The sequence below is a fragment of the Pan troglodytes genome, chromosome 13 (genome assembly GCF_028858775.2).
Source record: "Pan troglodytes isolate AG18354 chromosome 13, NHGRI_mPanTro3-v2.0_pri, whole genome shotgun sequence".
In the NCBI taxonomy this organism is placed as follows: domain Eukaryota; kingdom Metazoa; phylum Chordata; class Mammalia; order Primates; family Hominidae; genus Pan; species Pan troglodytes.
Window position 1 is genome coordinate 99,399,291 of NC_072411.2, and position 27,325 is coordinate 99,426,615.

The 27,325-nt window shown below is 39.2% G+C and overlaps 1 protein-coding gene and 1 non-coding gene across 6 annotated transcripts in view; one reads left to right on the top strand and one right to left on the bottom strand.

The window, feature by feature from the left end:
* Positions 1 to 27,325, bottom strand: part of SF3B1 (splicing factor 3b subunit 1) — a 43,128-nt gene that overhangs the window by 6,646 nt on the left and 9,157 nt on the right. The window contains exons 2-21 of one of the 5 annotated variants that reach the window (XR_010150177.1): positions 25,196 to 25,362; positions 22,411 to 22,515; positions 21,811 to 21,925; positions 19,893 to 19,972; positions 18,134 to 18,304; positions 11,187 to 11,424; positions 9,773 to 9,985; positions 9,402 to 9,523; positions 6,663 to 6,860; positions 6,464 to 6,565; positions 4,965 to 5,144; positions 4,330 to 4,416; positions 3,937 to 4,207; positions 3,365 to 3,510; positions 3,122 to 3,268; positions 2,779 to 2,904; positions 2,094 to 2,315; positions 1,631 to 1,813; positions 1,434 to 1,545; positions 348 to 417 (exon numbers count right to left, since the gene is read on the bottom strand). Coding sequence is in view for 3 of the 5 variants with exons in the window: in XM_024355005.3 (XP_024210773.1) it covers positions 1,434 to 1,545; positions 1,631 to 1,813; positions 2,094 to 2,315; positions 2,779 to 2,904; positions 3,122 to 3,268; positions 3,365 to 3,510; positions 3,937 to 4,207; positions 4,330 to 4,416; positions 4,965 to 5,144; positions 6,464 to 6,565; positions 6,663 to 6,860; positions 9,402 to 9,523; positions 9,773 to 9,985; positions 11,187 to 11,424; positions 18,134 to 18,304; positions 19,893 to 19,972; positions 21,811 to 21,925; positions 22,411 to 22,515; positions 25,196 to 25,362 (2,985 nt within the window). In the remaining 2 variants the exon portion in view is untranslated. Of the gene's footprint in view, positions 1 to 347; positions 418 to 1,433; positions 1,546 to 1,630; positions 1,814 to 2,093; positions 2,316 to 2,778; positions 2,905 to 3,121; positions 3,269 to 3,364; positions 3,511 to 3,936; positions 4,208 to 4,329; positions 4,417 to 4,964; positions 5,145 to 6,463; positions 6,566 to 6,662; positions 6,861 to 9,401; positions 9,524 to 9,772; positions 9,986 to 11,186; positions 11,425 to 18,133; positions 18,305 to 19,892; positions 19,973 to 20,279; positions 20,336 to 21,810; positions 21,957 to 22,410; positions 22,516 to 25,195; positions 25,363 to 27,325 lie in introns of those variants that run through there. The other 4 variants (XM_024355005.3, XM_063791405.1, XM_063791406.1 and 1 more) reach the window with 4 other exon arrangements.
* On the top strand, positions 6,102 to 6,242 carry LOC112208487 (small nucleolar RNA SNORA4). Its single transcript, XR_002942965.1, has one exon. It is a non-coding gene; the product is annotated as a small nucleolar RNA SNORA4 (small nucleolar RNA).

The window sequence follows — 27,325 nt, forward strand, 5'->3', positions numbered from 1 at the left end:
CAACTTTTGTTCACTTTCCTTTTACTTAGCAATGTCATATATGACTATGTATAAATATAAACTTACAGCTGCCTAGGGAAAGAGAAAGCCCCAGATTCTGACCAGACTCAGAATCGTTTTTAACTTTTATTAACAATTTTTGATTATGTATAGAAATGAAAGAAATCAGTGAAGTGATTTAAAGGATGATGGATACTCAATAACAAAAAAGTTTTGTTTGATTCTGAAATGTATTTGTGCACTGACATTTAAATATGGGGACAGCTTATGTTCCGGCCGTACACAACAATATAAGCCAGAGGTAAACATGTAAATAAAGCAAAAATTTCCAGAAAGGGCCCCCTTACCCTTTAACTGCAAAACAAACAGATCTCCAGTCTCCCTGCAATGCAGGGCATACTTGGATGGTATTTACACCTACGAAGAGAGAAAAAAGGAGGCAGCTGGCAGGGGCTCTTGCTCTAACTAGAATCACTTGCTCTGATTCTCTCTCCATTGCTCTTCCCATGCCTCTCTGACAAACAATATGGTTTAAAACTCCCTGCAAACCAGAGCCCTACAAGTGGCCATGTAAATGATTTCTGGCAAGTAGCTATCTTCAAGTATAGAGGATAGGGTTGCATTGGAGATTATATGCAAATACAATAGTTTAAACATGTGTATCGCATAAATACCTCTTACAAAATGAGGAAAAACAAACAGTGGCTCTCTCACAGTCAGCTATTTTGACTTCTGCTAGGTTATCAGAGCCTCTAAACTCTGCAGGAGTTATATTTGGCAACAGTTATAATCAATTTTTAAAAAAGATTAAATATAAGAAACCATTGGTTTTCTTCATACTGCCCTAATGGAATAAAAACTTTGCTCTCCATATCCAAGAGCATTTGTAATATAGCTGTATTACGGGTTAGAAAACTGAATGGACAGTATTTAAAACTTGGGTATGTAAATAAAGACAATAATTTGATCAGTTCACTTTTCTCTGATTATATTCCTTGAAACTGATCACAAGCAAAAAGCCTGTCATAATCGCTAATTCAAGGTTTAAATATATATATATTGTTCTAAAACTAAATTAAAACTTTAGGATTGCCTTTTCACCCCGCAGCAGAACATGGCAGAATATATTTCACCTGACACACTATTTCTACTAGGGTCCTGTATTCCATGACTTCGAAGCTTTTTGAGCTGTGACTACTCCCACCTCTCATGTAGGTCCTAAACTTACCCTTTTTTTCTCTTTAAAGTAAAATATAAATGGGTTTTGGGAAACAAGACTTTTGTGACATCCCCCGACTTAACTACAATCTTGAAGTGCTTTTAAAAAGCTAACAAAAACCTCCCAACTCCTAAATAAGATTTTACTTACGAAAAAAAAAAAAAAGAAAAAGTTAAAACAAGAAAAAGTCTTATGTAACCAGCAAATTCCATACCTATGACATTTACAATGGCCTTCAGTGCTCCAAGAATGCTGCCCAATACTTCAGGGTACTCTTCACCCAAATACTCATACAATACAACACCCAAGTGTCCCATCAATTTTTCCTATAATAAAACAAATAATGTTAAAATGTTACTATTTACATTAAACTATTTGGGGAAGAAGTAAGAATTTGATACAGAAGTTTACCTCTTGACAAGTCTTCATGACAACAGCAGTTCGAGAAATCAAGTCAGCTGCCTGTTGCCTAACTTTTGCAGATTTGTTATTTAAACGCCACAAAACTGTACCACAGATCTGAGGCAAGTATGGTTTGACTCGTTTGCCAAGAGCATTAACCACTGTGCCAAAGCCGTTCAACATTACTGAGTCCTAAAAAATAAATTTAAAAAAAAGACATATTCATTTGGTTTATGACTGCACAGTTGAAATACACTAAGAGTCAACCTTTTCTAACCACCCAAACATCTGTTTTTGTTTTTTTACATCAAATCTTAAAACTTGAGGTAGAATAATATCGTTTGGTAACCCCCTGAGCATTTTAAAAATTACTTCAAATTCAATTGCATTCTAGAAAAATTTGCTTGACAACTAATATGCTTTTCTACAAATATTAAAGTTAGTAGCAATGTGCCATAATAGTTTTCATTACCTCTGTAGTCTGTTCTTGGAAAGCATAAAGAATACCATCAATCAGTTGTTCTTCAAGTTTATGATCAATATCTGCTGCTCCCAAATTGCCCATAATTTTCTCAATTGTCTCCATCACCATTTTTCTGTACTGTTCAGCTTCATCTTTCAGATCATCCACAATCCTGGATATAATTTCTGCTGCACCTACTTTGTTTGCCAACTCCACAGTAGTATCAACTAACTAAAAAGAACAGAAAAACAAAAAACCTTTTAGACTGCTTTTCCAAGGAAATAAAGCAACATCATGAAAACCAAATACTCTAAATATACTACTTATTTAGCTAATAAACATGGTAAGAATGATTCATTGCTACTTATTAAAGTTGAAGAGAAAAGTGACCAAACATCGAAAAATGAGTATAAGTTGACATGATTCAAGGTAAAACTGTGTCCATGTTTCATCTAGCCAGATAAAGCACTGAATTTACCAGACAAAAACATCAATTCACAGTTAAGTATTAATCCTCGAATCCAAAATCAAAATGGAAGTTAACTGGCTGACTAAAATCCATCTCCTTTCATAATCAAGCACATATAAACTGTGAGATAATCAAGGCAAAAAATAATATACAACATGCATTCAAGTTGACTAAAGAATGAGTTGAAAGGACTTTTGAGAATATTCTTTTACAATAAAAGCTTACCTGTCGGTAATTTCTTCTATCCAAAGCCATCCTGTGCTGCCAGAAGTGTTTAAAAAAGGGAGGAAGAATCTCTGTTTTAATGTAGTTTGCTTCTACACCATCTGTCCCACAACACTGTTTTACCACCTAAAAGGTTAAGAAATAGTAATAATAAATCAACTGACCTGAAATGAAGAGAATACTCATTGCTGATCACGTGATTTTAAAAAATAAAATTTAAAAACAAATCAAACAGTATTCGTGTAACATACAGTTTTTTGTTGTTGTTTTTTAAAAACACTTTAAAATTCTGTTAGAACCATGAAACATATCCAGTTTACATTAACAAATCTGGAATAATTACCTTCAGCACAATTTTCTTCATTTCCTCATCAGGAGACTGGAATTCTCGAATAAGGATTAACATCACTTCTCTAGTATAGTAGTTGGCATATTCTGCATCCATAAGAGGAATAAGATACCCAATAGCCTTCAAGAAAGCAGCCAAACCCTATTTTTAAATAAAAAATATATGTACTTTAGTAATTTACATTTATGTCGCCTTAACTTTAATGAAGATAAATCAAAAGGTAATTGGTGGATTTACCTTTCCTCTGTGTTGGCGGATACCCTTCCATAAAGGCTTTAACACAGAATCAAAAGATTCGATACCATAAGGAGTTGCTGCTTCAGCCAAGGCAGCAATGGCCAAAGCACTGATGGTCCGAACTTTCTGCTGCTCATCCACAAGACCTACAAAACCAAACACAGGTTTTAACTATGCCCCAACATTACCTAAGTTACACAATATCATCCAGATTCTCTCAATATATCAACTATTTAGCCAAACTGCAGAATATGTTCACATTAAACAAAATTAGGTAAAAGCAAAATATGAACCATAGCCTGTCAGCAGATAATATTACAAACCCATCATAAAATCTATAGTTTGTAGAGCTATGCCTTTCCATTTATCTCCCCAAATCAGTAGCCCAAATTTTAGGACAGCTGTCCTATTAAACATGGACAGGCTGTGTGTGTACCTCTAGTCCCAACTACTAAGGAGGCTGAGCAGGAGGATCACTTGAGCCCAAAGGTTTGAGTCCAGTCTGGGCAACATAGTAAGACCCTGTCTCCTAAAGAAAAAAAAAAAAAAGACAAAGTTACATTACAACTTACCATGTTCAATGATTTCAACTAAACTTCTAAGATGTGGCAAGATGGCGCAGCCCATAAGAATAGCTATCTGTTGTACAATCTTAATACCAGTGTGTCTCGCTTGCCAGGACTTCTTGCTTTTGCACACAGCTTTTAAGAAGGGCAATAAAGAAGGAATGCCCAGGGCAGAGGCTACAACAGCAAAAGCTCTAGCTGTTGTGTTACGGACATACTCATCCATGTTATCTATATCAGGTCTCATGGTAGAGATCATAGTAGCCAGACCAGCAGCCTAAAAAGTAAACAAAGAAAGGACAGTCATGAGTTGGTAATATTAATCTTCAACCATTTCCTTCCATAATCAATTCCATAAACAGATATAAATTTTCTTCTCTAGAAATTAAATGTAAATACCTTTGCCAAATTAGAAATGATCTCTCGGCCTTCCACTCTAGCATAGTAATCTTCATCAATCAATAGCGGTTCAATGACCACGAGGATCTGAAAAAGAGAAAAAAGAGAAGAAGCTACACTTTCACATCAATTACTGATGAAATGCTCATGTACAGAATTAAACATACATAAGAAATTTAGAATTATCAGGACTTTTGTTAATCAAGGGACGAACTGTTTAAGAATTTCAATTATATAAGTTCAAACTCCAGACAGAGATGAAAATTTAAGAGAGCTATTAGTGACACACTAATACTCAATATTTTTTAAAGAAATAACTTATACACCCTATGAATATACTGCACCATAATTACCATTGGTGAAAAAACTGGTTCTTAATACTAACTGGCATTAGTTCTCATATGTTCTCATCCTAATCTAATTTTAATAAAAGCAAATGAAAAAATTAAATAATATGAACCTCTTACGGCAAAGATGACAAAAACTAACATCTGTACATCTGTATAAAACTGTATTTGTACATGTATGGTGTGTACTTGTGCAAAGGAAAAGGTCTAGAATATGTAAATTTAACATTGATTAACTGAAAAAGTTAAAACTTTAAACTATCAGAAACACTATTAAGGAGAACAAACCTTATGCACATATGGACGAACTAAGTCATCAAGTTTGTACAGTATCCTATCAATAACTTTCACAAGTAAATGACGCTCTTGATCCTCAAGTGTAGGAGACATCAGCAGAGGAAGAATCTGATTAAACAAAGGACCAGCTCCAAATTCACGAGCTTTATCAGTAATCTGACGCAATGCAGCCTGGGAAAAAGAGCAGAGTAATAGGTGTGGTTTCTTTATAATCAAACATTTTGAATGAGCAAATTACTCAAAGAAGATTTTCCATAATTTAATATTTTAGTGTTTACTTTTACACGCATTTTACATAGACAGCATGAGTTCATTTCCATCCAAATTACTCTGGAATTTCAATTCCTGTGATAGAAATTTTATGTTAATTCAAAAGAGTAATTTAATAGAACAAAAGAACCACAGAGGTATGTACTAAATGCCTTCATTTCCCTGAAGTATCTTCCATTTCCAAGGCACATATAGTGTTAACATAATCCCTCACATAATTTCACTAATTATCTTCAAGCTTTAAGCATATTTTAAAGGCCTTAAGAACAAAAAGGAGAATCTCATTTTTCAGCATTTTTATTAGCTTTTTTAACCAAAGAATTTTGTGCTAACTCCAGCTGGGCACGGTGGCTCACACCTGTAATCCCAACACTTTCGGAGACTGAGGCAGGAGGATCTCTTGAGCCCAGGAGTATTTAAATAATAATAAAAACAAACGGCTGGGCATGGTGGTTCACACCTGTAATCCCAGCACTTTGGGAGACCGAGGCAGGTTAATCATTTGAGGCCAGGAGTTCAAGACCAGCTTGGCCAACATGGTGAAACCCCGTTTCTACTAAAAATACAGAAATTAGCAGGGTGTGGTAGTGCACGCCTGTAGTCCCAGCTACTTGGGAGGCTGAGGCAGAATTGCTTGAACCCAAGAGGCGGAGGTTGCAGTGAGCCAAGACTACACCACTGCACTCCAGCCTGGGCAAGAGAGCAAGACCCTGTCTCAAAAATATATATATAATATTAATAATAAAAACAAGCAAAAAAGTTAAATCCTTCACACTACATAAATTTTTTCCCCTCATGCTATGTCCTTGACAAAGATGAAGACAGTAATTATAAATTCCTAAACACAAAAATATAACACTACCAAAAGTTAATTTTTTATGGGGAAGGCTTTCTAAATAACCTTTACCAATTTGGGCTATTTGGGAGAGAGAGTAAAGGAAAGACCACACTCCACAGCGGGCTATACCAATAGTTCACTACTATTTTGTGGTCTACATTTCCTGGTGAAAAAATTAAAAACATTTTTAAAAATATAAACATGGCCAGGTGCAGAGCCTCACACCTGTAATCCCAGCACTTTGGGAGGTAGGCCAAAGCAGGAGGGTCACTTGAGACCAGCCTGGGCAACATGGCAAAACCCTGTCTCTACAAAAACTACAAATTTTTTTAAATTAAATAAATAAGCAACAAACATGACAATTTAACAAACTGGGACTTACCTTTCTCATTGGTGGTGTTCCATTCTTAATTTTTAAAAGCAACTTCATTATTTTTCTCTCTTTTTGCTCTTCTGGACTAAGTGTTGATTCATCAACATCAACCTATAGTAAAAAGAAAAAAATGTTAAGGGAAGTTGAAATGTTATGATTTATAATTCTGGAACACAATTAATAGTTTATTTCTGCTAGTATCACTTACCAATAGTTTATCAAAGTATTGAATATCATCAGGTTTTAAAAATGGAAGATTTCCAGATGGCTGGTCATTAACACTTTTCATAGTTCGATCTTCAGTTTGCATGTGGAAACCAGTCATACCACCCAAAGGTGTTGGAGTAGCTGTCAGCTTTCGAGCTGGAGTTCGAATAGGAACATAACCAGCTGGAGGAGGAAGTACCTAATAAAAGTTATAAGACAGTTTAGGATTTTCTTAACTTAAAAAACAGCATAATGAATAATATTTGCACTTAAAATATTTTAGTTTATTAGCTAATAAGGTTTTTATTTGCTTGGAGACAACATCTATCTTGCTTTTCTATCTTAATTAGAAACTTAAAATATATACTTCTCATCCACTAACTGATTATATCCGTGGTGTAGGGAACTGAGGAAATACAAGAGATGAGCTTAGAAAACACTAATCACATTCAAACATGTTGTGGGTCAAAATGTCAAATTATTAAAAATTTGAAAATTATAAAATCTGAGTCAGCAATTCCAAAAAATGCTGTAGTCGAGCAAATAATGTTTCATAAGATTTATATAAAATGGAAATAAGCTCATATGGGGCATATAACATAAAAAATTATATTTTAGTATTAAAATGTCACATAAATTCTCGCACTACAAAATCTTTTAAGTGTAAAACTCTACAAAAATTAGTTAAATGCATAAAAACTAAAACCAAAATGTTTGCCAAAGCCCTATAAAATACACGCCACCTGATCAAACCTTTTGCAAAATGAGTAAAATTTCAAAAAATGCAGGCTGAAAATCACAAAGAAATTTTTTTTTTTTTTTTTTTTTTTAAAGCTGGTAACAGACTTCAAAAAAAAAAAAAAAAACAACTTCTGGACAGGCCAGGATTACAGCACTTTGGGAGGCTGAGATGGGAGGAACGCTTGAGCCCAGGAGTTTGAGACCAGCCTTGGCAACATGGCAAGACCCCATCTCTATTTTATATAATTTAATATATAGTAAAAGAAAAAAAATACAACTTCTTGGAGAGGTCAATAAACCTATACACGTCTTCTCCAGTGAGCCTAAAATTGTTGTGTCTATTAAAGATTAAATTATGTTAAATTTATATTGATGCTATCTGTACTTTGCACAGATATTTTTTGTTGCTAGTTAATGTCTGCATCAGCACAGACCACTAAGCATTTTGGATAAAGTGGATACTCTAAAGATGTGAGGCCTAGAGAAATCAATGTCAAGTCCACAGGCATCACTTGCCATTAAGGATTTAAAGGTCTACTATATTTTTATATTCACTAGTAAGGACGTTGCTTATTAGTAGGATTCACTAAGGGAGACTTTTCCTCCTAGTGACACTAAGGAAATCAATGACTACGACTGAGAAAGACATGCAGGCAGTCAACAGTAAGTTCTGTCTGTCTATACCCACAGTTCTATCTATACCCACAGCATTATGTGGAGGCTACAAAAAGCTTTAAGGCAAAACTTCATGCAAACTTGAAACAAATACTCTAACACAAATAACAGGGGATCAAAAACAAAACAAGGCTGGACACAGTGGCTCATGCCTATAATCCCCAGCAGTCTGGGAGGCCAATGTGGGTACTTTGAGCTTAGGAGTTTGAGACCAGCCTGGCAACACAGTGAGACTCCATATCTACAAAAAATAAAAAAATTAGCCAGGTATGGTAGTGCATGCCTGCAGCCCCAGCTACTCAGGAGGCTGAGGCAGGAGGATCACTTGAGCTCAGGAGTCCAAGGCTGCAGTGAGCTATGTCAGCGCCACTGCTCTCCAGTACGGGCAACACAGTGAGACCCTGTCTCTAAAACAAAACAAAACAACAAAAAACATACTCATGAACTGTTAAAAATCAATAGTCATTAACAGAAAAAGCTCTGTAAAGGCCATCAGATGACTTACAAAGTTATCTGGTTCCCCCTGGTTATGATGTCAGCTATACGACCACAGACTATCTTCAGACTAACAAATACTCCCTGAGTACCAGGTACCTAGAAAATTTTATAGTTCACAATAAATTTTAGGTTGATATGGTAAAAAGAAGGCCAGGCACAGTAACTCACGCCTGTAATCCCAGCACTTTGGGAGGCTGAGAGGGACGGATCACTTGAGGTCAGGAGTTCAAGATCAGCCTGGCCAGAATGGCGAAACCCTGTCTCTACTAGAAAGACAAAGATGAGCCGGGCATGGTGGTGGACACCTGTAATCCCAGGTACCTGGGAAACTCAGGCAAGAGAATCGCTTAAACCTGGGAGGCAGAGGTTGCAATGAGCCGAAATCACGCCACTGCACTCCAGCCTGGGCAACAGAGTGAGACTCCATCTTTAAAAAAAAAAAAAAAAAAAAAAAAATTCTTTGTGTCCACTGACAATCCATAAACTTAGGTACATAAAATCTTGGTGAAGCACCAAGTAAAATAACCACAATCTCAATGAGCTTATTCCTGGGACTGCTAGAAAACTGAAGCACCAGCAGTTCTCAAAGTATAACTGATAGACCCATACACAAGTCTTTGAGATGTCTTTCAAAAAGTAATAAAAGTTTCATGTTGTTCATTTCTTTTCATCTCTATTTGGAACTGAAATATACCTGGAAATAGCTAAGAGAATGGAATGACAATAGTAAATTTGGGCAAAGCCAATGCAAGCTTAATCAATTTTTTTCACTATTTAAAATAAATGTATATCCTAAATACCACCTCATTCAAATTTGATGTACTACCTTATATCCTTCTGGGAACATAGCATCTAATTCCTCATCAGAAAGTGGGCGATTTCTCTCATCAATTTCTCTTTCCCACCGCCAAGCCTGAAGCTGTTCAGGAGTCATACTCATTATGTGACCTACCAAGAAAAGCAAATTTTTATATAATTTATAGTACAAGACTGTATTATTACATACATTGAGATAAAAGACAGTTAAGATCAATCCTATTATTTGCTTTTATATTATAAACGCAAACCAAGACTTAAATTTGTGTATCTCCTTATTCTTACTAGAAGTTGACATTAATAGTACACAGAATACCACAAAGGAAAAAATTAAATAATTTATGGAGAAAAAAACAATTATGTCCAATGAGACAGTTCTACCTGGAGTAGGGGTAGCCATGTTCATGGCTGGTGTGCCAATTGGTGTCTTTCCAGGGGTCAGAACTGGAGTGCTTCCACCCATCTGACTAGCTGGTGTTTCATCCCACCGTGATTTTCTTTTACTGGCTCCAGGAGTCGGTGTTTCACCAATAGAATCTCCACCTCGATCTGTTCGAGGAGTCTCAGCCCATCCACTTCCATGCCCAGGAGTATCTTTAAAAAGAAAGAGTGAGTAAAACCACAATTTTAATCAATGTTAAAATAATATTCTTTATTCTCAAACAGTTATACTCAAAACTATCAAGTTCTAAAATAGAATATTCCTAAAATGGTGACCCATTTAAAGTTGTTTGAGACCAGCCTGATCAACATGATGAAACTCCGTCTCTACTAAAAATACAAAAAGTAGCCAGGTGTGGTGGTGGGCGCTTGTAATCCCAGCTACTCAGGAGGCTGAAGCAAAAGAATCACTTGAACTGGGGAGGCAGAGGTTGCAGTCAGCCGAGAGCGCACCACTGCACTCTAGCTTGGGTGACAGAGCAAGACTCCATCTCAACAACAACAACAAAAAAAGTAAATTTGATGTTATGTACATTTTTCCATAATAAAAAACAAAGGGTAAGTCAGGCACAGTGGTTCATGCCTGTAATTCCAACACTTTGGCAGGAGATCACTTGAAACCAGGAGTTCAACACCAGGCTGGGCAATGAAGCAAGACATTGTCTCTACAAAAAATTTAAAAATTAGCCAGAGGCCGGAAGCGGTGGCTCATGCCTGTAATCCCAGCATTTCAGAAGGCCGAGGGGGGACAGATCATCTGAGGTCGGGAGTTCGAGACCCGCCTGACCAGCATAGAGAAACCCCGTCTCTACTAAAAATACAAAATTAGCCGGGCTTGGTGGCGCATGCCTGTAATCCCAGCTACTCAGGAAGGCTGAGGCAGGAGAATCGCCTGAATCCGGGAGGTGGAGGTTGCAGTGAGCCGAGATCGTGCCATTGCATTCCAGTCTGGACAACAAGAGCAAAACTCCATCTCAAAAAAAAAAAAAAAAAAAAATTAGCCAGGCATGGTGGCATGCCCCTATAGTCTCAGCTACTCAGAAGGCTGAGGTGGGAAGATCGCTTGAGCCTAGGATGTCAAGGCTACAGTGAGCAAGACCCTATCTCTAAAGAAACACACAAAATCAAAGGTTACAGCCTACTAACTTTACTTTTACCTAAGGTTCTTCCTTAAATCTTAAACCACTTCAAGAAGTGGAAAAAATTAGGCATATGAACTGTTCTATTCTTAATCTGTCCCCCAAAAGCAGCTGGTTATTTATACGTGTCCACCCAGGAATAAACAGAACACATTTCAGTCTGTAAACATATCACTCAACATTTCACCCACACACCCATACTCCACTAGAAGTACCTCTCTCTGTTTTGGGGGTTTCATCCCATCTGTTTTTACGAGCACTGGAAGTTGCGCCTCCATGGCCTGGTGTCGCATGGCCTGGTGTATCACCTCGTCCAGGAGTAGCAGCTCCCGCTGGTGTGTGGCTAGGTGTAGGATCCCATATTTTTGAGCCTGGGGTTGCTCCAGGAGTCTCGCTTCCCTTTGCACGACCTGGTGTCTCATCCCATCTTAAGGAAGGAGTATGCCCAGGGGTCTTAAAAAAGCAAAAAAATTTTATTTCACACACCCACACAGAAATAATTAGAAAATTTCCATAAAATAAAAAACTTTAAACGAAAAATGTTTTAGTTCTATGCACTATAATTAATGAAAAGTTAGAAGACACTACCTCTACTTATAGGAAAAGATACCTACTTTCTAGCAAATGTTTATGATTAACAACAATGTTAAAGTTTCAATCCGAAGCACTGACAAAAGTCCCAGCTTAAAAAAACAAAATATTATCGATATGAATCTTTGATATGCCATTAATAGCTCTGTGACTGGGGGAAATCACTGAGGTTTCTCTATCTAGATCAGTAATCGAAGGCTTTCAGCTCTAATTACATTAGTACTTCTCAAAGTGGGGCTTAGAGACACGTATTTAGGGGAGAAGGAATTCGTGTGTTCTAAGAAAATAGTCCTGTTGATGTTTTGTTTGTGTGTGTTTAATTAATATAAGCATGCTTTAGATCACCTATGTAATTTTTTTTTTTTTTTTTTTTTTTTGAGACAGAGTCTCGCTCTGTCACCCAGGCTGGAGTGCCGTGGCGTGATCTTGGCTCACAGCAACCTCTGCCTCCCGGGTTCAAGTGATTCTCCTGCCTCAGCCTCCTGAGTAGCTGCGGTTACAGGTGCCTGCCACCACGCCGGGCTAATTTTTGTATTTTTAGTAGAAACAGGGTTTCTCCACGTTGGTCAGGCTGGTCTCGAACTCCTGACCTCGTGATCCACCCACCTTGGCCTCCCAAAGTGCTGGGATTACAGGCGTGAGCCACCGCACCAGGCCCCACCTATGTAATTATAACCAGATACCGTCACATGATTTCAATCTTGAGATCAGTTTGTATGTACAGTTACATGTGTACCAAATAATATTACCCTAGCTGATGCTGGCAAGATTAATGAAAAAAGATGAGAGGTGGATTTTCATTTGTTTTTTGACACAGGGTCTCACTCTGTCGCCCAGGTTGAGTGCAGTGGCACAATCACGGGTCACTGCAGTCTCCATCTACCAAGCTCAAGCGATCCTCCCATGTCAGCCTCCTGAGTAGCTGAGACTACATACAGGTGCACACCACCACACCCAGTTAATTTTTTATTTCTTGGAGAGATAAGAGTCTTACTATGCTGCCCAGGCTGAGAGGTGGGTTTAAGTAACATCAAGGGTTCCACAGTAGTTCAAACAGAGAGTAATAGTTGGACAACTGACTGCATGTAATAGCAAAAGACTCTCCACCAATAAAGATAGTATCATATCAAAGTAGCATAGAGTTGAGTGTAAAGAAAACAAAATTTGTACTTATATACTGCCTCGTAAGTATTCCACAGGATGTGTAATGTACTTTATATATTTGTTTTAAAGTTGGGAGCTCTTGGCTGGGTGCGGTGGCTCACGCCCGTAATCCCAGCACTTTGAGAGGCCGAGGCGGGCGGATCACAAGGTCAGGAGATAGAGACCATCCTGGCTAACATGGTGAAACCCCGTCTCTACTAAAAATACAAAAAAATCAGCCAGGCGTTGTAGCGGGTGCCTGTAGTCCCAGCTACTCGGGAGGCTGAGGCAGGAGAATGGTGTGAACCCGGGAGGCGGAGTTTGCAGTGAGCCGAGATAGCACCACTGCACTCCAGCCTGAGCGACAGAGTGAGACTCCGTCTCAAAAAAAAAAGAAAAAAAGTTGGGAAAGTTGGGAGCTCTTATAGACACAAGGACTTCATCTACCTTTATGTTTGCAAATTTGCATGGTACCATTAAACAAGTTTAAGACTCAATAGTTTTTCCCTTAAAAACATACTACTCAGGGCTGGGCATGGTGGTTCATGCCTGTAATCCCAGCACTTTGGGAGGCCAGGTAGGCAGATCAATTGAGGCCAGGAGTTGAGACCAGCCTGGCCAACATGGCAAAAGCCCATCTCTACTAAAAATAAAAAATAAAAATAAATAAAAATAGCTGGGTGTGGTGGTGCACACCTGTAATTCCAGCTACTCAGGAGGGTGAGGCATGAGAATTGCCTAAACCCAGGAGGCGGAGGTTGCAACAAGCCAAGATCGCGCCACTGCACTCCAGCCTGGGTGAGAGTGAGACTCTGCCTCAAAAAAAAAAAAAAAAGATTTTACTATTACTCAGGGTTGAAAAATTCTGGATTAGGTAAATAAAGCACACAAATTGTTTAAAATCTCCATTCTGGCATCTGTCCCTCCTGCTGAATTATAAGGAAAGGTGGGAAATGAATTCTATTATCTATTGTAATTCCTACAATTATGACTAGGGTACAGTTGTATTAAATGAACAAAATTTTTAAAAAAGTCTGAGTCTCTGATTTATTTATTTATTTATTTATTTATTTATTTGAGACAGAGTCTCACTCTGTCACCCAGGCCAGAGTGCAATGGCGCAGTCTCGGCTCCCTGCAACCTCTGTCTCCCGGGTTCAAGCGATTCTCCTGCCTCAGCCTCCTGAGTAGCTGGGATTACAGGTGCCTGCCACCATACCTGGCTAATTTTTTGTATTTTTAGTAGAGACGGGGTTTCACCATGTTGGCCAGGATGGTCTCAACCTCTCGACCTCAGGTGATCTGCCCGCTTGGCCTCCCAAAGTGCTGGGATTACAGGCGTGAGCCACCGTGCCTGGCCGAGTCTCTGTAGTTTTTATAAGAAAGATATCAGCATATCAGCTCTCATGCCAGGCGCAGTGGCTCACACGTGTAATCCCAGCACCTTGGGAGGCCGAGGCGGGTGGGTCACCTGAGGTCGGGAGTTTGAGACCAGCCTGGCCAACACTGCGAAACCCTGTCTCTACTAAAAATTAGCCAGGCGTGGTGGCAGGCACCTGTAATCCCAGCTACTTGGGAGGGTGAGGCAGGAGAATCACTTGAACCTGGGAGGTGGAGGTTGCAGGGGACCAAAATCATCACTCTAGTCTGGGTGACAGAGCAAGACTGTTGTCTCAAAAAAAAAAAAAAAAAAAGAAAGAAAGATATCAGCTCTTGTGTCTAGTTATGTGCATACAGTTAAACAATTACCAGGAGGACAAACTTCTTTCTCTTTCTCAAACTTAGTACTGAACGTCATCCATAGAATTAAAGTTACTAGTTACTTGGCTGGACATGGTGGCTCATAACTGTAATCCCACCACTTTGGAAGGCCAAGGTGGGGGGATCACTTGAGGCCAGGGGTTCAAGACCAGCCTGGCCAACATGGAGAAACCCTGTCTCTACTAAAAATACAAAAATTAGCTGGGCATGATGGCACATGCCTGTAATCCCAGCTACTTGGGAGGCTGAGGCACAAGAGTCACTTGAGTCTGGGAGGCGGAGATTGCAATGAGCTGAGATTGCACCAATGCACTCCAGCTACCCATGGGTGACAGAGCAAGACTCTGTCTCAAAAATTAAAATTAAAATTAAAAATAAAGCTAGTAGTTACTTATATTGAGCAGAACCAAATCCCTCCTACATATAACCAAGCAAATGAGAAGTCCTCACCTTAAACTAAATTGTTTAGAAATTATGTATTAGGTTTTATATATCCCAGTTCTGGGTTTGGGGAAATACTGCATGATCTGATAGGTTTTTTCTTGGTTTATAAATTGAAACTATAGCAGTCTAGGCTAGAGCTAATAGTGATATAGACTAGGATGGTAGAGGCAGAGATCATGAAAAGTGGCTAGCTCCTTAATATATTTAAAGGTGATGCCAAGAAAATGTATATGGGTAGGATATGGGGTAAGAGAATAAGGAGTATAGGATGACTCCCTAAATGTTTTTTTGTTATTGTTGTTCTTGTTTTTCTTTTTTTGAGACAGAGTCTCGCTGTGTTGCAAGACTGAAGTGCAGTGGCACGATCTCCTCTCACTGCAACCTCCACCTCCCGGGTTCAAGTGATTCTCCTGCCTCAGCCTCCCAAGTAGCTGGGATTACAGGTGCCCGCCAACATGCCGGGCTAATTTTTGTATTTTAACTAGAGTCGGGGTTTTCACCATGTTGGCCAAGCTGGTCTTGAACTCCTGACCTCAAATGATCCACCCACCTTGGCCTCCCAAAGTGCTGGGATTACAGGCCTGAGCCACTCTGCCCAGCCCTAAATGTTTTGCTTGAGCCAAACAGACACAGGAAAGACCAGGGGAGCAGGATTGAGAAGACATGTATGCGAAGAAAATCAATAATTTTCTTTTAGAAATACTGATTTTGAAATGCCCATTGAACAGCCAAATAAATACGTCAAGCTGAACAAATACGCAAGTCTGCGGAACAGAAGCAGAGGACAGATTTGTAAGTTTGGCAGCTATCTTATACAAATGGTACATAAAGACAAGAATGAGATCCTAGGGATTGAGCACAGATGGAAAAGAATCCAAAAGACTCAGCACTACTATAACACCCCAAAGTTCAGAGGTAAGAATGAGGATCCAGCAAACAAGACTAAGGAGTAGTAGCCACTGAGATTTTGAGGGGAAGCAAGAAAGACTAAAATCCAGAGACTGAGAGAGAAAAGGATATGAAGAAATGTCAAATATTCTTGATATGCTGTCATGTGAGAAATGAAAATACACTTTTTAAATTTATCAATTAGGGGCCAAGTGACCTTGACAAGAGATTTTAGGTGGAGTAGACTAGAACTACGTAAAAAGACTAGAAATTACATAAGACTAGAACTATGTAAGCAGGGAAAGCAAGTACAAACAACTCATTCAAGGCATCTGTGGCTCATGCCTGTAATCCCAGCACTTTGCAAGGCTGAGGCAGATGGACTGCTTAAGCCCAGGAGTTTGAGACCAGCCTGGACAACATGGTGAGACCCGTTTCTACAAAAAATAAAAAACTAGCCAGGCATGGTGGTACGTGTCTATAGTCCCATCTACTTGGGGGGTTGAGGTGGGAGGATCATTTGAGCCCAGGAGGTGGAGGCTGTAGTGAGCTATTATTGCGCCCCTGCACTCCAACCTTGGCAACAGAATGAGACCCTACCTCAAGAAAAAAACAAAGAACAAAGCACTTTGTTCTGAAAAGATATAGAAACAGGATTGTAGCTGAATGAGGATGTGAATGAGGGTTAAGAGATGTTTTCTGCAGATTTTTTGTTGCTGTTATTAAGACAAAGCATGATAAAACATGTTTGCTGGTACTGATAATCTAGTATGGAGAAAAAAATTAATGGTACATGATGAGAGTCTCCAAGAGGGGAAGGGAAATGGTGCATAAGCAAAAGAGTAGCTTTAATTATTTATTTATTTATTTTGAGACAAAGTCTCACTCTGTTGCCCAAGCTGGAACACATTGGCGTAATCTCAGCTCACTACAACCTCCACCTCCCAGGTTCAAGTGATTCTCCTGTCTCAGCCTCCCAAGTAGCTGGGACTACAGGCACACGCCACCATGCCCAGCTAATTTTTTTTGTATTTTTAGTAGAGACGGGGTTTCACTACGTTGGCCAGGCTGGTCTTGAACTCCTGACCTCAAGATCCGCCTGCCTTGGCCTCCCAAAATGCTGGGATTACAAGCGTGAGCCACCGCACCCAGCCGCTTTATTTTTCTAGCAATGATTAAATATTTTCAAGTGCTTTCTAAAAAATCAATTTTAAAGACCTTTCTATTCAGGATAATGACAAACATAATAAAGGCACATATGACAGTTTAACATAATTAGCTACTTGTATGCAGCACTTATATCTTTTAGTCTGCAAGTATATTATTAAATGATAGAAAACATCTAATACAACCATTTCTACAGAACTAGGAAATACATTTCTAAGAAAGATTTTACAGATGCCATCGTTTTGTTTTTTTGAGACAGGGTCTTACTCTGTCACCAGGCTGGAATGCAGCGGCACGATCATAGCTCACTGCAACCTCTACCTCCGGGGATCAAGGGATCCTCCCACCTCAGCCCCCACCACCCCCCATACCCCAGTAGCTGGGACTACAGGCATGCACCACTATGCCCAGCTAATTTTTTTTTTTTTGTAAAGACAGGGTCTCCCTCTGTTGCCCAAGCTGGTCTCAAACTCCTTGAGCTCAACCAATCCTCCCACCTGGACCCCCAAAGTGCTGAGATTATAGGCATGAGCCAATGCATTCAGCCTCCAAAACAAATGTTTAAAAAAAAAAAAGGTAGGAGAGTAGACTGGCCAAGAGAAAGGAGTAGCATTGCCTATTTGCTGCCAGTAGTGAGGGGCTTAAGTTATCTATCTAGAAGATAAGGAAGACCACTATATCATACTCAACCTCCACAATGTAACATACCTACAGGTCTGTATTTAATATTCTAAAAAGAACTTTCCTTATTCCATAATATGGACTAAATTGCATGCCCCTCAAAATTTGTATGTTGAAGTCCTAACCCCCAGTGTGACTGTATTTGGAGACTGAGCCTTTAGGGAGGTAAATTAAGGTCAAATGGGGTCATGAGGGTGGGGCCCTAATCTAGTAAGATTGATGTCCTCATAGGAAGAGCATGGACAACAGAGCTTGCTGGCACAGAGAAAGGCCATGTGAGGACACAGCAAGAAAGCCCTCAACAAACACCAACCCTGTTGGCACTCTGATCTTGGATTTCAAGCCTCCAGAACTGCGAAAAAAATCAATGTCTGTTGTTTAAGGCACCCAGTCTGTGGTATCTTGCTATGGCAACCCAAGCAGACTAATACAGTCCATAACAGAAACAAATTTTTTAACAGTAATAACAAAAAACAAAAAGAAATTACCTCTGCCTGATCCCAACTTGATAGTTTTTTGGGAGTGGCACCAGGAGTCTGATCAGCTGTTTGATCCCAACGCCGTTTTCGTTTTGATGGAGGCTGGGACGCTGCTGCTCCATTGACGACTTTTAGTTCTCCAGCTTTAGCTTTTTCTGCTAGCTGTTGCCTAATTTCTCGCTGAAAAAAACAGTGAGTATTTACCTTTAGAATGCTTTCAATGTATTTTTCTACCATTAGCGCAATCACTTCCACTTAACATCCTATTTTATACTTTGCTCATTCTCCTTTCTATGTACTGGTGATCTCCTTTCTACGCTAGCTGGTTCCATAGTCTGTGTGTCTTTATTTTGTTTTACATAATGCCTTTCTAAACAAAAGATAAGCAAGTTCAGAATTTGTAACATAGCACACTGTAGTTTATATACTGGAGGTGAAGTAAAATCTTCAGTCAACAATGGAGAACCATAATGCTTCCACTGAAAAATAGGGTTTTCTTCAAAACTCATATAAACAGCAATTAAGACTATGGAACAAGATAGAAAAATGGTAAAAGATAAAAATAAAATTGTTTTATTTATACTGACAAATTATGTAAATATGCATAGTGATAATGGATGCACATTTAATTCACTCTGTACTGTTAAAATGGGGTTTTACCATCCCATTTAACTCATTCAACATATAAAATCTATTATATATTCATAATAGTAATGGAGGAGGCTGGGTACGGTGGCTCACACCTGTAATCCCAGCACTTTGAGAGGTTAAGGCGGGCAGATCACCTGAGGTCAGGAGTTCGAGACCAGCCTGGCCAACATAACGAAACCCCACCTCTACTAAAAAAAAAAAAGAAATATGAAAATTAGCCAGGCATGGCGGCGCACACCTGCAATCCCAGAAACTCGGGAGGCTGTGGCAGGAGAATCGCTTGGACCCAGGAGGCAGAGGGTGCGGTAAGCTGAAATCGCACCACTGCACTTCAGCCTGGGCAACAAAGGAAGACTCCACTCAAAACAAACAAACAAACAAAAAGTAGGCAGTTATTAGACAAAATGGCATAATCTCTGTAAGCCAAAAGGAATTATTCAAAATTCTCCACTTACATCCAAACCGAAACTTACAGAATCTCACACTGAACTCTGACTTTTCCCTAACATACTGAGTTCAGATACACACCATCAACCTTCTCCACACAGAAACCACCCCTGTAATGGCCAGGCACAGTGGCTCACACCTGTAATCCCAGCACTTTGGCAGGCCGAGACAGGCAGATCACCTGAGGTCAGGAGTTTGAGACCAGCCTGGCCAACATGGTGAAACCCCATCTCTACTAAAAATACAAAAATTAGCTAGGCATGGTGACACACGCTTGTGTTCCCAGCTACTCGGGAGGCTGAAGTGGGAGGATAACTTGAACCTGGGAAGCAGAGATTGCAGTGAGACGAGATCACGCCACTGCACTCTAGCCTGGATGGCAGAGTGAGACTCTGTGTCCAAAAAAAAAGAAAAAAAAAAATCCCTTGTGAGACACATACATACAAACATATACAGCCAAGGGGCCCAGGACTAGAAAAGGATATAGAAATGAAAAGTTTTACTTGGAAGGTGGTATAATTTGGGGGTAAGATTCTTTCTCAGTTAATTTTTATTAATACTATTAAAATATTTGTGCAGCAAATAGCAAAAAAGAAACCTAACAGTCTGTCAATCACAACTGTATTTATATTCTTTCACAACCATTAAAACAGGAGACAGGTTTACATACTTCTTCTTTAGTCAAGTGTTGTTCTCGCATTACATCCATGTAAGTCCTAGCATTCATTTTAGGATCAGGGGTCTTCCCTCCTGCAGAAAAGAACAGCAACAGGAAAAAGAGTACAATAAATAAAAAATAAGCAGGTTCAACTGATTTATCTGCCCTGCTCTAAATATTATGTTATTCCATAATCATTTAAATTATTTTTTGATGGAAAACTTTAATAATTATACATCTTACTTTTTATTGAGTTTGCTGATCAATTTAACCTGTTTGAACACAAACATCTACAGCAGTTTAAAACAAATATTTTAATGCATATAAAAACAAAATGACAGCACAGTTTAGAGTCTTCAGAAGTGATGGGTTCCTGGGTTGCTAATCCGGAATACGTACACTTTCGTGCCTTTGTCTCCATCAGCAGTTCTGACTTCAAGCAGCAGAATAGAAGCCTAGAAAATTATCTCTTTACCATTAGTAACACTTTGGAAAGATATTTATATTCAAAACATTACCTGTTGCAAGCTGTTAAAATCCTGACTACAAATAACTATGACTAGATAAGTTCTTCATACAGTGTTCTAAAACAATTGTAGTTTAGAAAATCTGATTTTAAAAATATACCTATAATCTTATTCTGATGTCACGTTACTAAAAAGGGCTTCATGCTTTAAGTTTTGTTGACCCAGAAAACATATTTTTATTTCTTAGAAAGCATAAATTAAAACTGGAAACATATTACTTTAAATATATTACTTCTACCAGTTATTATGATGCACACAGAAGCAACGTGGTGTACAAAGAGATGTGTCAGTCTCTTGGTTAAAGTTTCAGTATTTGCTTTTCAAACTTCAAAATATCTTACAGAAGCCCAAACAGTATATAACAAGATTCACAGAGGCACACTATGCTTTAGAAATGTGGTAACTAGCTATACAAGTAGTATAGCATCACAATTTAGGAAAAAATAATAAAATTCTAAGACATTTCCTATGCTGAAGATCATGCCCAATTGGTAGTGTCATTCTTTCTGACACTAGCTCTGATAAGACTTCCTTTGGAATACTTTTTCACCATAATCTAGAGAGGATGTGTTGAACTGCACCCTTAAGAATGCAGACAGGACTGGCATATAGCAGTACTGCTGTAGGAAAGAAATTAAGGACAGTTAGTATGGGCCTGTGAATTCTGGCATACATGTTTAAATCAATTACAATTATGCAAGTAAAAAAAGAATATCCCTACTAATTCATGCAGGCTGAAAAGTCTAGTATGTAAACCTGCAGCAGAATCTAATTTTAAGAAACAGGCACCTAATTTGGCTGTGAAACTCACTCACCTGAGGAAAGCTTCCATCAGGCTCACTATGCCCCTTGTGCTGACTTGCACACTAAAATTAGCAAAACAGACTCCAACTATTAAAAATATCAAACTCTTCGTATACATACTTTTGTTTTAACTTTAAGTATGCTTAGAGCAAAGTAGGTGCCTTTACTAAGCTATATTTAGAGCACTATGGGGGGAGCTCTAGTGTGAGAAACAGTTTCTCAAGGGTAACAATCCTAAAAATCTAGGATTTGGAATGAAAACTTTCAATAATTTGAAAGTATTTTGAGCAGAAAAATACATTTGTTCCAAGTATAGAAAGCGTACCCAAAACAAAAGTAAAAGTAAAACCTTTAACCCTTTGCGTTTCTATGGCATTGGCTCATTTTTTTCTTGTCCTTCTACCTGGAAAGAAAACTTGCATTATAAAGATGAAGAATATGGCATCTGTGACTTCAACCACATCTATACAAATCTATAGTAAGGGGGATTTTTAAAAAGAAAAGCAAATTCAGAAGCATGCCAAAAAAAATCAAAGGGCTAAAGACAACTTAATACAAATAAATTTCTGAATACTTATAGAAAAGTGGGAAAGAATTACCATCTGCAAAAGGATCAAGACGCTCTGGGGAAATTATCATGGTCCGCCTATGCTTTTTGTATTCATCTTCCCGGTCTGCAATCTTTGGAGGTCTGTGCTCAGCAAATGGATCATACTGAAAAGAGGTATGTCTCACTTAATATCCACTTTATTAAAATAACAAAACAGAATATCATAAACAAAAATCAGAACACCATAAAGCACAAATGTTTAATACATGCCTACTAATATTCCGTACCGTTTCACAGATAAATGTTAATATAAAAAAATAAGGCACATGGAAACAAGGTAATATACATATCCACATTTCCATAGTTCAATGCTTCATTAAATGATTACAGCCAGGCATGACAGCCTGTGTGTATAATCTCAACTACTTGGGAGGTTGAGACAGGAGGAATGCTTGAGCCCAGGAGTTTGGGATCAGCCTGAGCAACACAGCAAAACCTTCTGTCAAAAATAAAAAGATTACACCTTTACAAAATAAGTTATTATTTATAATTATCCTTAAAGCATCCTAAAATTTATGGGTTTCTATGGGAACTCAGACATTCACTTTTCTTTAGCTGAATAAACTATGCTTTTAAAATGAAAGATCACCTGTTCTGTTGACTGTGGTATATCATTAAGCAATGCCACAGGGGCATGATATCCTGGCTTCTTCTGACCAAGCAAACTCGTAGATGATGAATAGTCATCGTCATCCTGCAATGAAAACCCCCCAAAAAGCCATAAACAAAATGTTAGAACTTAAAAATTAGAAAGAATATGCAAAGATTCAAAATGAAATCAAAAGATCTATTGACAGTGTGATGTCTAAGCCCTCCTTCATAAAACTTAGAAACACAATTGGTCTTCTTTCACTTCAAAAACCTATTAAATTCAATTCAGTAAAGTTATCTTTACTTTTAAAATGATTAAGCAAGGAATATTTTCTATAGACGTCAATTAAGATAAAGTAGGTATGGACTAGAAAAACCTGTGCATTTAATTTTTTCACAGAAGACAAAATGTTTTTTCAACTTGATAACTACAGCTTATTTTAGAACTTTCTACTTTCTTTTTTTAACTCATGTTTTTTAACACAATTTAACAACCATAGAAACAAATATTTAATTTTAAATGTATTTGCCCCTAGTAGTATGTTTAAACAGAACAATGTTATACTGTTACTTTTCTAGTATAAAAAGTACAACTGTTTGGGAGGCCAAGGTGGGAGAATGGCTTGAGTGTAGGAGTTTTGAGACTAGCCTAGGCAACAGAGACCCAGCTGGGCAAGGTGGCTCACATCTATAATCCCAACACTTTGGGAGGCCGAGGCGAGGGACTAATTGAGCCCAGGAGTTCAAGACCAGCCTGGGCAACATGGTGAAACTCTGTCTCTACCAAAAAAAATACAAAAATTAGCCAGGCGTGGTGGTGTGCATATGTAGTCCCAGCTACTCAGGAGGCTGAGGTGGGAAAATTGCTTGAACTCGGGAGACGAAGGCTACAGTGAGGCATGATCTGGCCACTGCCTTTGGTCTGGGCGACAGAGCAAGACTTTGTCTCCAAAAAACAAAACCACATACATAGTGAGATCTCATCTCTATTGTAATAAAAATAAATAAAAAATAAAAAGTGCAACACGGGGTAATTCTCCAGATCTTAACACCTCACTTATTTTATTTAAAGATAAAGTGACAATTTCCCCCTCAGCTTCTGAAACATATAGCTATCACTTTCTTTTACAATTAGGGTATGAGACCCCCAAATAAAGTGCTAACTAGTCCATGACTGGCTTCTAGAAATTTCACCTTTTGGGATTTTTAAATTTCTCTCAAGAAAAAAAAAGAGGAAGAGAGCCAACTATAAAATGTGACTTGAATTTCTTAAAAATAACCAGTTGGCACCGCATGTTCTCACTCCTAGGTGGGAATTGAACAATAAGAACACCTGGACACAGGATGGGGAACATCACACACCGGGGCTTGTCATGGGGTGGGGGTAGGGGGGAGGGATAGCATTGGGAGATATACCTAACGTAAATGACAAGTTAATGGGTGCAGCACACCAATATGGCACATGTATACATACGTAACCTGCACCTTGTGCACATGGACCCTAGAATTTAAAGTATAATAATTAAAAAAAAAGAAATATACATCACCTATCCAAAAATTAAAAAAAAAATAAAAAATAACCAGGCGCGGTGGCTCACGCCTGTAATCCCAGCACTCTGGGAGGCTGAGGCAGGTGGATCACGAGCTCAGGAGATCGAGACCATCCTGGCTAACACGGTGAAACCCCATCTCTACTAAAAATACAAAAAATTAGCCGGACATGGTGGCAGGCATCTGTAGTCCCAGCTACTCGGGAGGCTGAGGCAGGAGAATGCTATGAACCCTGGAGGCGGAGCATGCAGTAAGCCAAGATTGCACCACTGCATTCCAGCCTGGGCAACAGAGTGAGATGAAAAAAAAAAAACCAGTTTGATAATCTATATACATAAAATAAAGTTTATCTGTAACTGAATCACCAAATTTGGAGTTTGGAATGGTCTGATAAAATATAAGCTACCTGGAATACATAAAAAATGCTTTGAGGGAACAGATTTCAAAATGAAAGGCAGTCCTCCTCCATAGGAATTCAAACAGACATGAAAAGCTCATCAATATCAGTACTAAGAAAAATTCCAGGCCGCGCGCAGTGGCTCAAGCCTGTAATCGCAGCACTTTGGGAGGCCAAGGCAGGTGGATCACCTGAAGGCATGAGTTCAAGACCAGCCTGGCCAACATGGCAAAACCCCATCTCTACTAAAAATACAAAAATTAGCCAGGCATGGTAGCAGGCGCCTGTAATCCCAGCTATTTGGGAGGCTGAGGCAGGAGAATCACTTGAACCCGGGAGGCGGAGGTTGCAGCCCACTGCACTCAAGCCTGGATGACAGGTGAGACTGTCTCAAAAAAAAAAAAAAAAAAAAAAGATAAGAAAAGAAAATCCATTCACATTAAGATACCAAGAGGAGAAAAACAGTATCAAGTACAAGTCAGTAATCAAATCACAAGGACAGATGGCTATTTACAATTAAGTCACTTCTCACACAGGCTACTCTAGATAGAGCTAATAAGTAATGGTAGGGATTTACTTTACTCTTAACTTTATAAAGGTAATGGCTGGCAGATGCTTCACTGGATAAACAAACTAGTCTTTACCATAAATTCTCAGAACAAAGCATTTCCAGTGAAGTTTCTGAACCTTAGAGAGGATACCTCCAGTAGTTTTATCCTCTAAAAGATCCCAAAAATGTTTCTCCAGATTAAACCAGATGGCTGAAACAAAAGTTATTCATATTTCTTGCTCTCTCAAAAAAATAACTGCCTCTTGTACATAATTTGTAACTTACATCTTCAAGTTCAGTTGCAGCAATTGATGTCACGTATCCAGCAAATCTGCTGTCACTTCCACCATAAATTTCCTGGTCATAATAACCTGTAGAATCGAGGCCCACTCCTTGAGCTTCATCAAGAGCTGCCTTCTTGCCTTGAATTTCTCGAATCTGTGCTTCAATATCTATAAAAAGATAATACAGACTTTCTTAATTTCACTTTCCAAAAGAACTCCCAACACAATGCATTTCTTTACTAGGTAATTATCAAAATACTCTCTTAAATACAGAAAATGTACAATAATTGCACCATATAAGAGACTAGTAATCACAACAGCGTAAGCAAGCTCTAGAAATTAAACCATGATAGGCTGGGCGTGTGGCTCACGCCTACAATCCCAACACTTTGGGAGGATGAGGTGGGCGGATCTGGGCGCTGTGGCTCACGCCTATAATCCCAACACTTTGGGAGGAGGAGGTGGGCGATCACTTGAGGTCAGGAGTTCGAGACCAGCCTGGCCAACATATAGCGAAACCGTCTCTACTAAAAAATACAAAAAGTAGCTGGGCGTGGGGGCATGCACCTGTAGTCCCAGGTATTTGGGAAGTTGAGGCAGGAGAATCACTTTAACCCGGGAGGCAGAGGTTGCAGATCACACTACTGCACTCCAACCTGGGTGACAGAGCAAGACTCCATCTCTCAAAAAAAAAAAAAAAAAACCGTGACAAAATATCATCTAACAAACATATAACCTAGCTTAAAATTTCCCCAGTTGCCCTAGTAACAGCTTTTATAGATATTCTTTTTTAACCCATGATCCAATCAAGCACCATACACTGCATTTAGTTGTCACTCTCTTTGCTCTTCTTTAAATACAGACTAGTCTTCCATTTTGTAGTCTTTCCTGACACCAGGTTAATTTTGCAAAGTAATGTTTTGTTTTAATAATCTAAATAATACATAGATGTATAAAGAAATAGTTTCAATTGCAAAAGATTTCTATGGCCTGACAAATAGCTGTTTAAATTCTTGCCAGCCCATGCTGAATTAAGCCCTTTGACACCAGGCACTTTTAAAAAGCTTACTTGCTGGCCGGGCGCGGTGGTCCACGCCTATAATCCCAGCACTTTGGGAGGCCAAGGCGGGCGGATCACCTGAAGTCAGGCATTCGAGACCAGCCTAGCCAAGATGGTGAAACCTCCTCTCCAGTAAAAATACAAAGTTAGCCAGGTGTAATGGCGCACGCCTGTAGTCCCAGCTACTCAGGAGGCTGAGGCAGAACTGCTTGAACCCGGGAGGCCAAGGCTGCAGTGAGCCGAGATCACGTGCCACTGCACTTTAGCCTGGGCAAAGAGCAAAACTCATCTCAAATAAATAAATAAATGAATAAAAATTAGGCTGGGCGCAGTGGCTCACACCTGCAATCCCAGCACTTCGGGAGGCCGAGGTGGGCAGATCACCTGAGGTCAGGAGTTCAAGACCAGCCTGGCCAATGTGGTAAAACCCCGTCTCTACTAAAAATACAAAAATTAGCCGGGCATGGTGGCAGGCGCCTGGAATCCCAGCTACTCGGGAGGCTGAGGCAGGAGAATCGCATGAACCCGGACGGTGGAGGTTGCAGTAAGCCGAGATCACGCCATTGCACTCCAGCCTGGGCAACAACAGCGAAACTCCGTCTCAAAAAATAAATAGATAAATAAATCAAATAAAAAATAAAAAAGCTCAATTGCTAGCTGCATGAATCAAAAGATAAAGATTCAAATAGCATCCTGTATTTGCAAAACCTCCCACCTCCCCAGCTAAGGGAGAAAGCCCTCTATAGTTCCTCAAGATAGATGTGCAGGATAACAAAATGTCCTTATCTAGTCTAAGGCACGGCTGGGTCACATTTCCACATAAGAAAGGAACAGGAGCAGGTCTCACAAACTGGAGGCAGACGCGGTAGCTCACGCATGTCATCCAAACACTTTGGAAGGCTGAGGTGGGCGGATCACTTGAGCCCAGGAGTTCAAAACCAGCCTGGGCGACATGGCAAAACCCTATCTCTACAAAAAATACTAAAATTAGCCAGGTATGGTGGCAAACCTATAGTCCCCTGCCACTTAGGGGGCTGAGGTGGGAGGACTGTTTGAGCCCAGGAGGTCAAG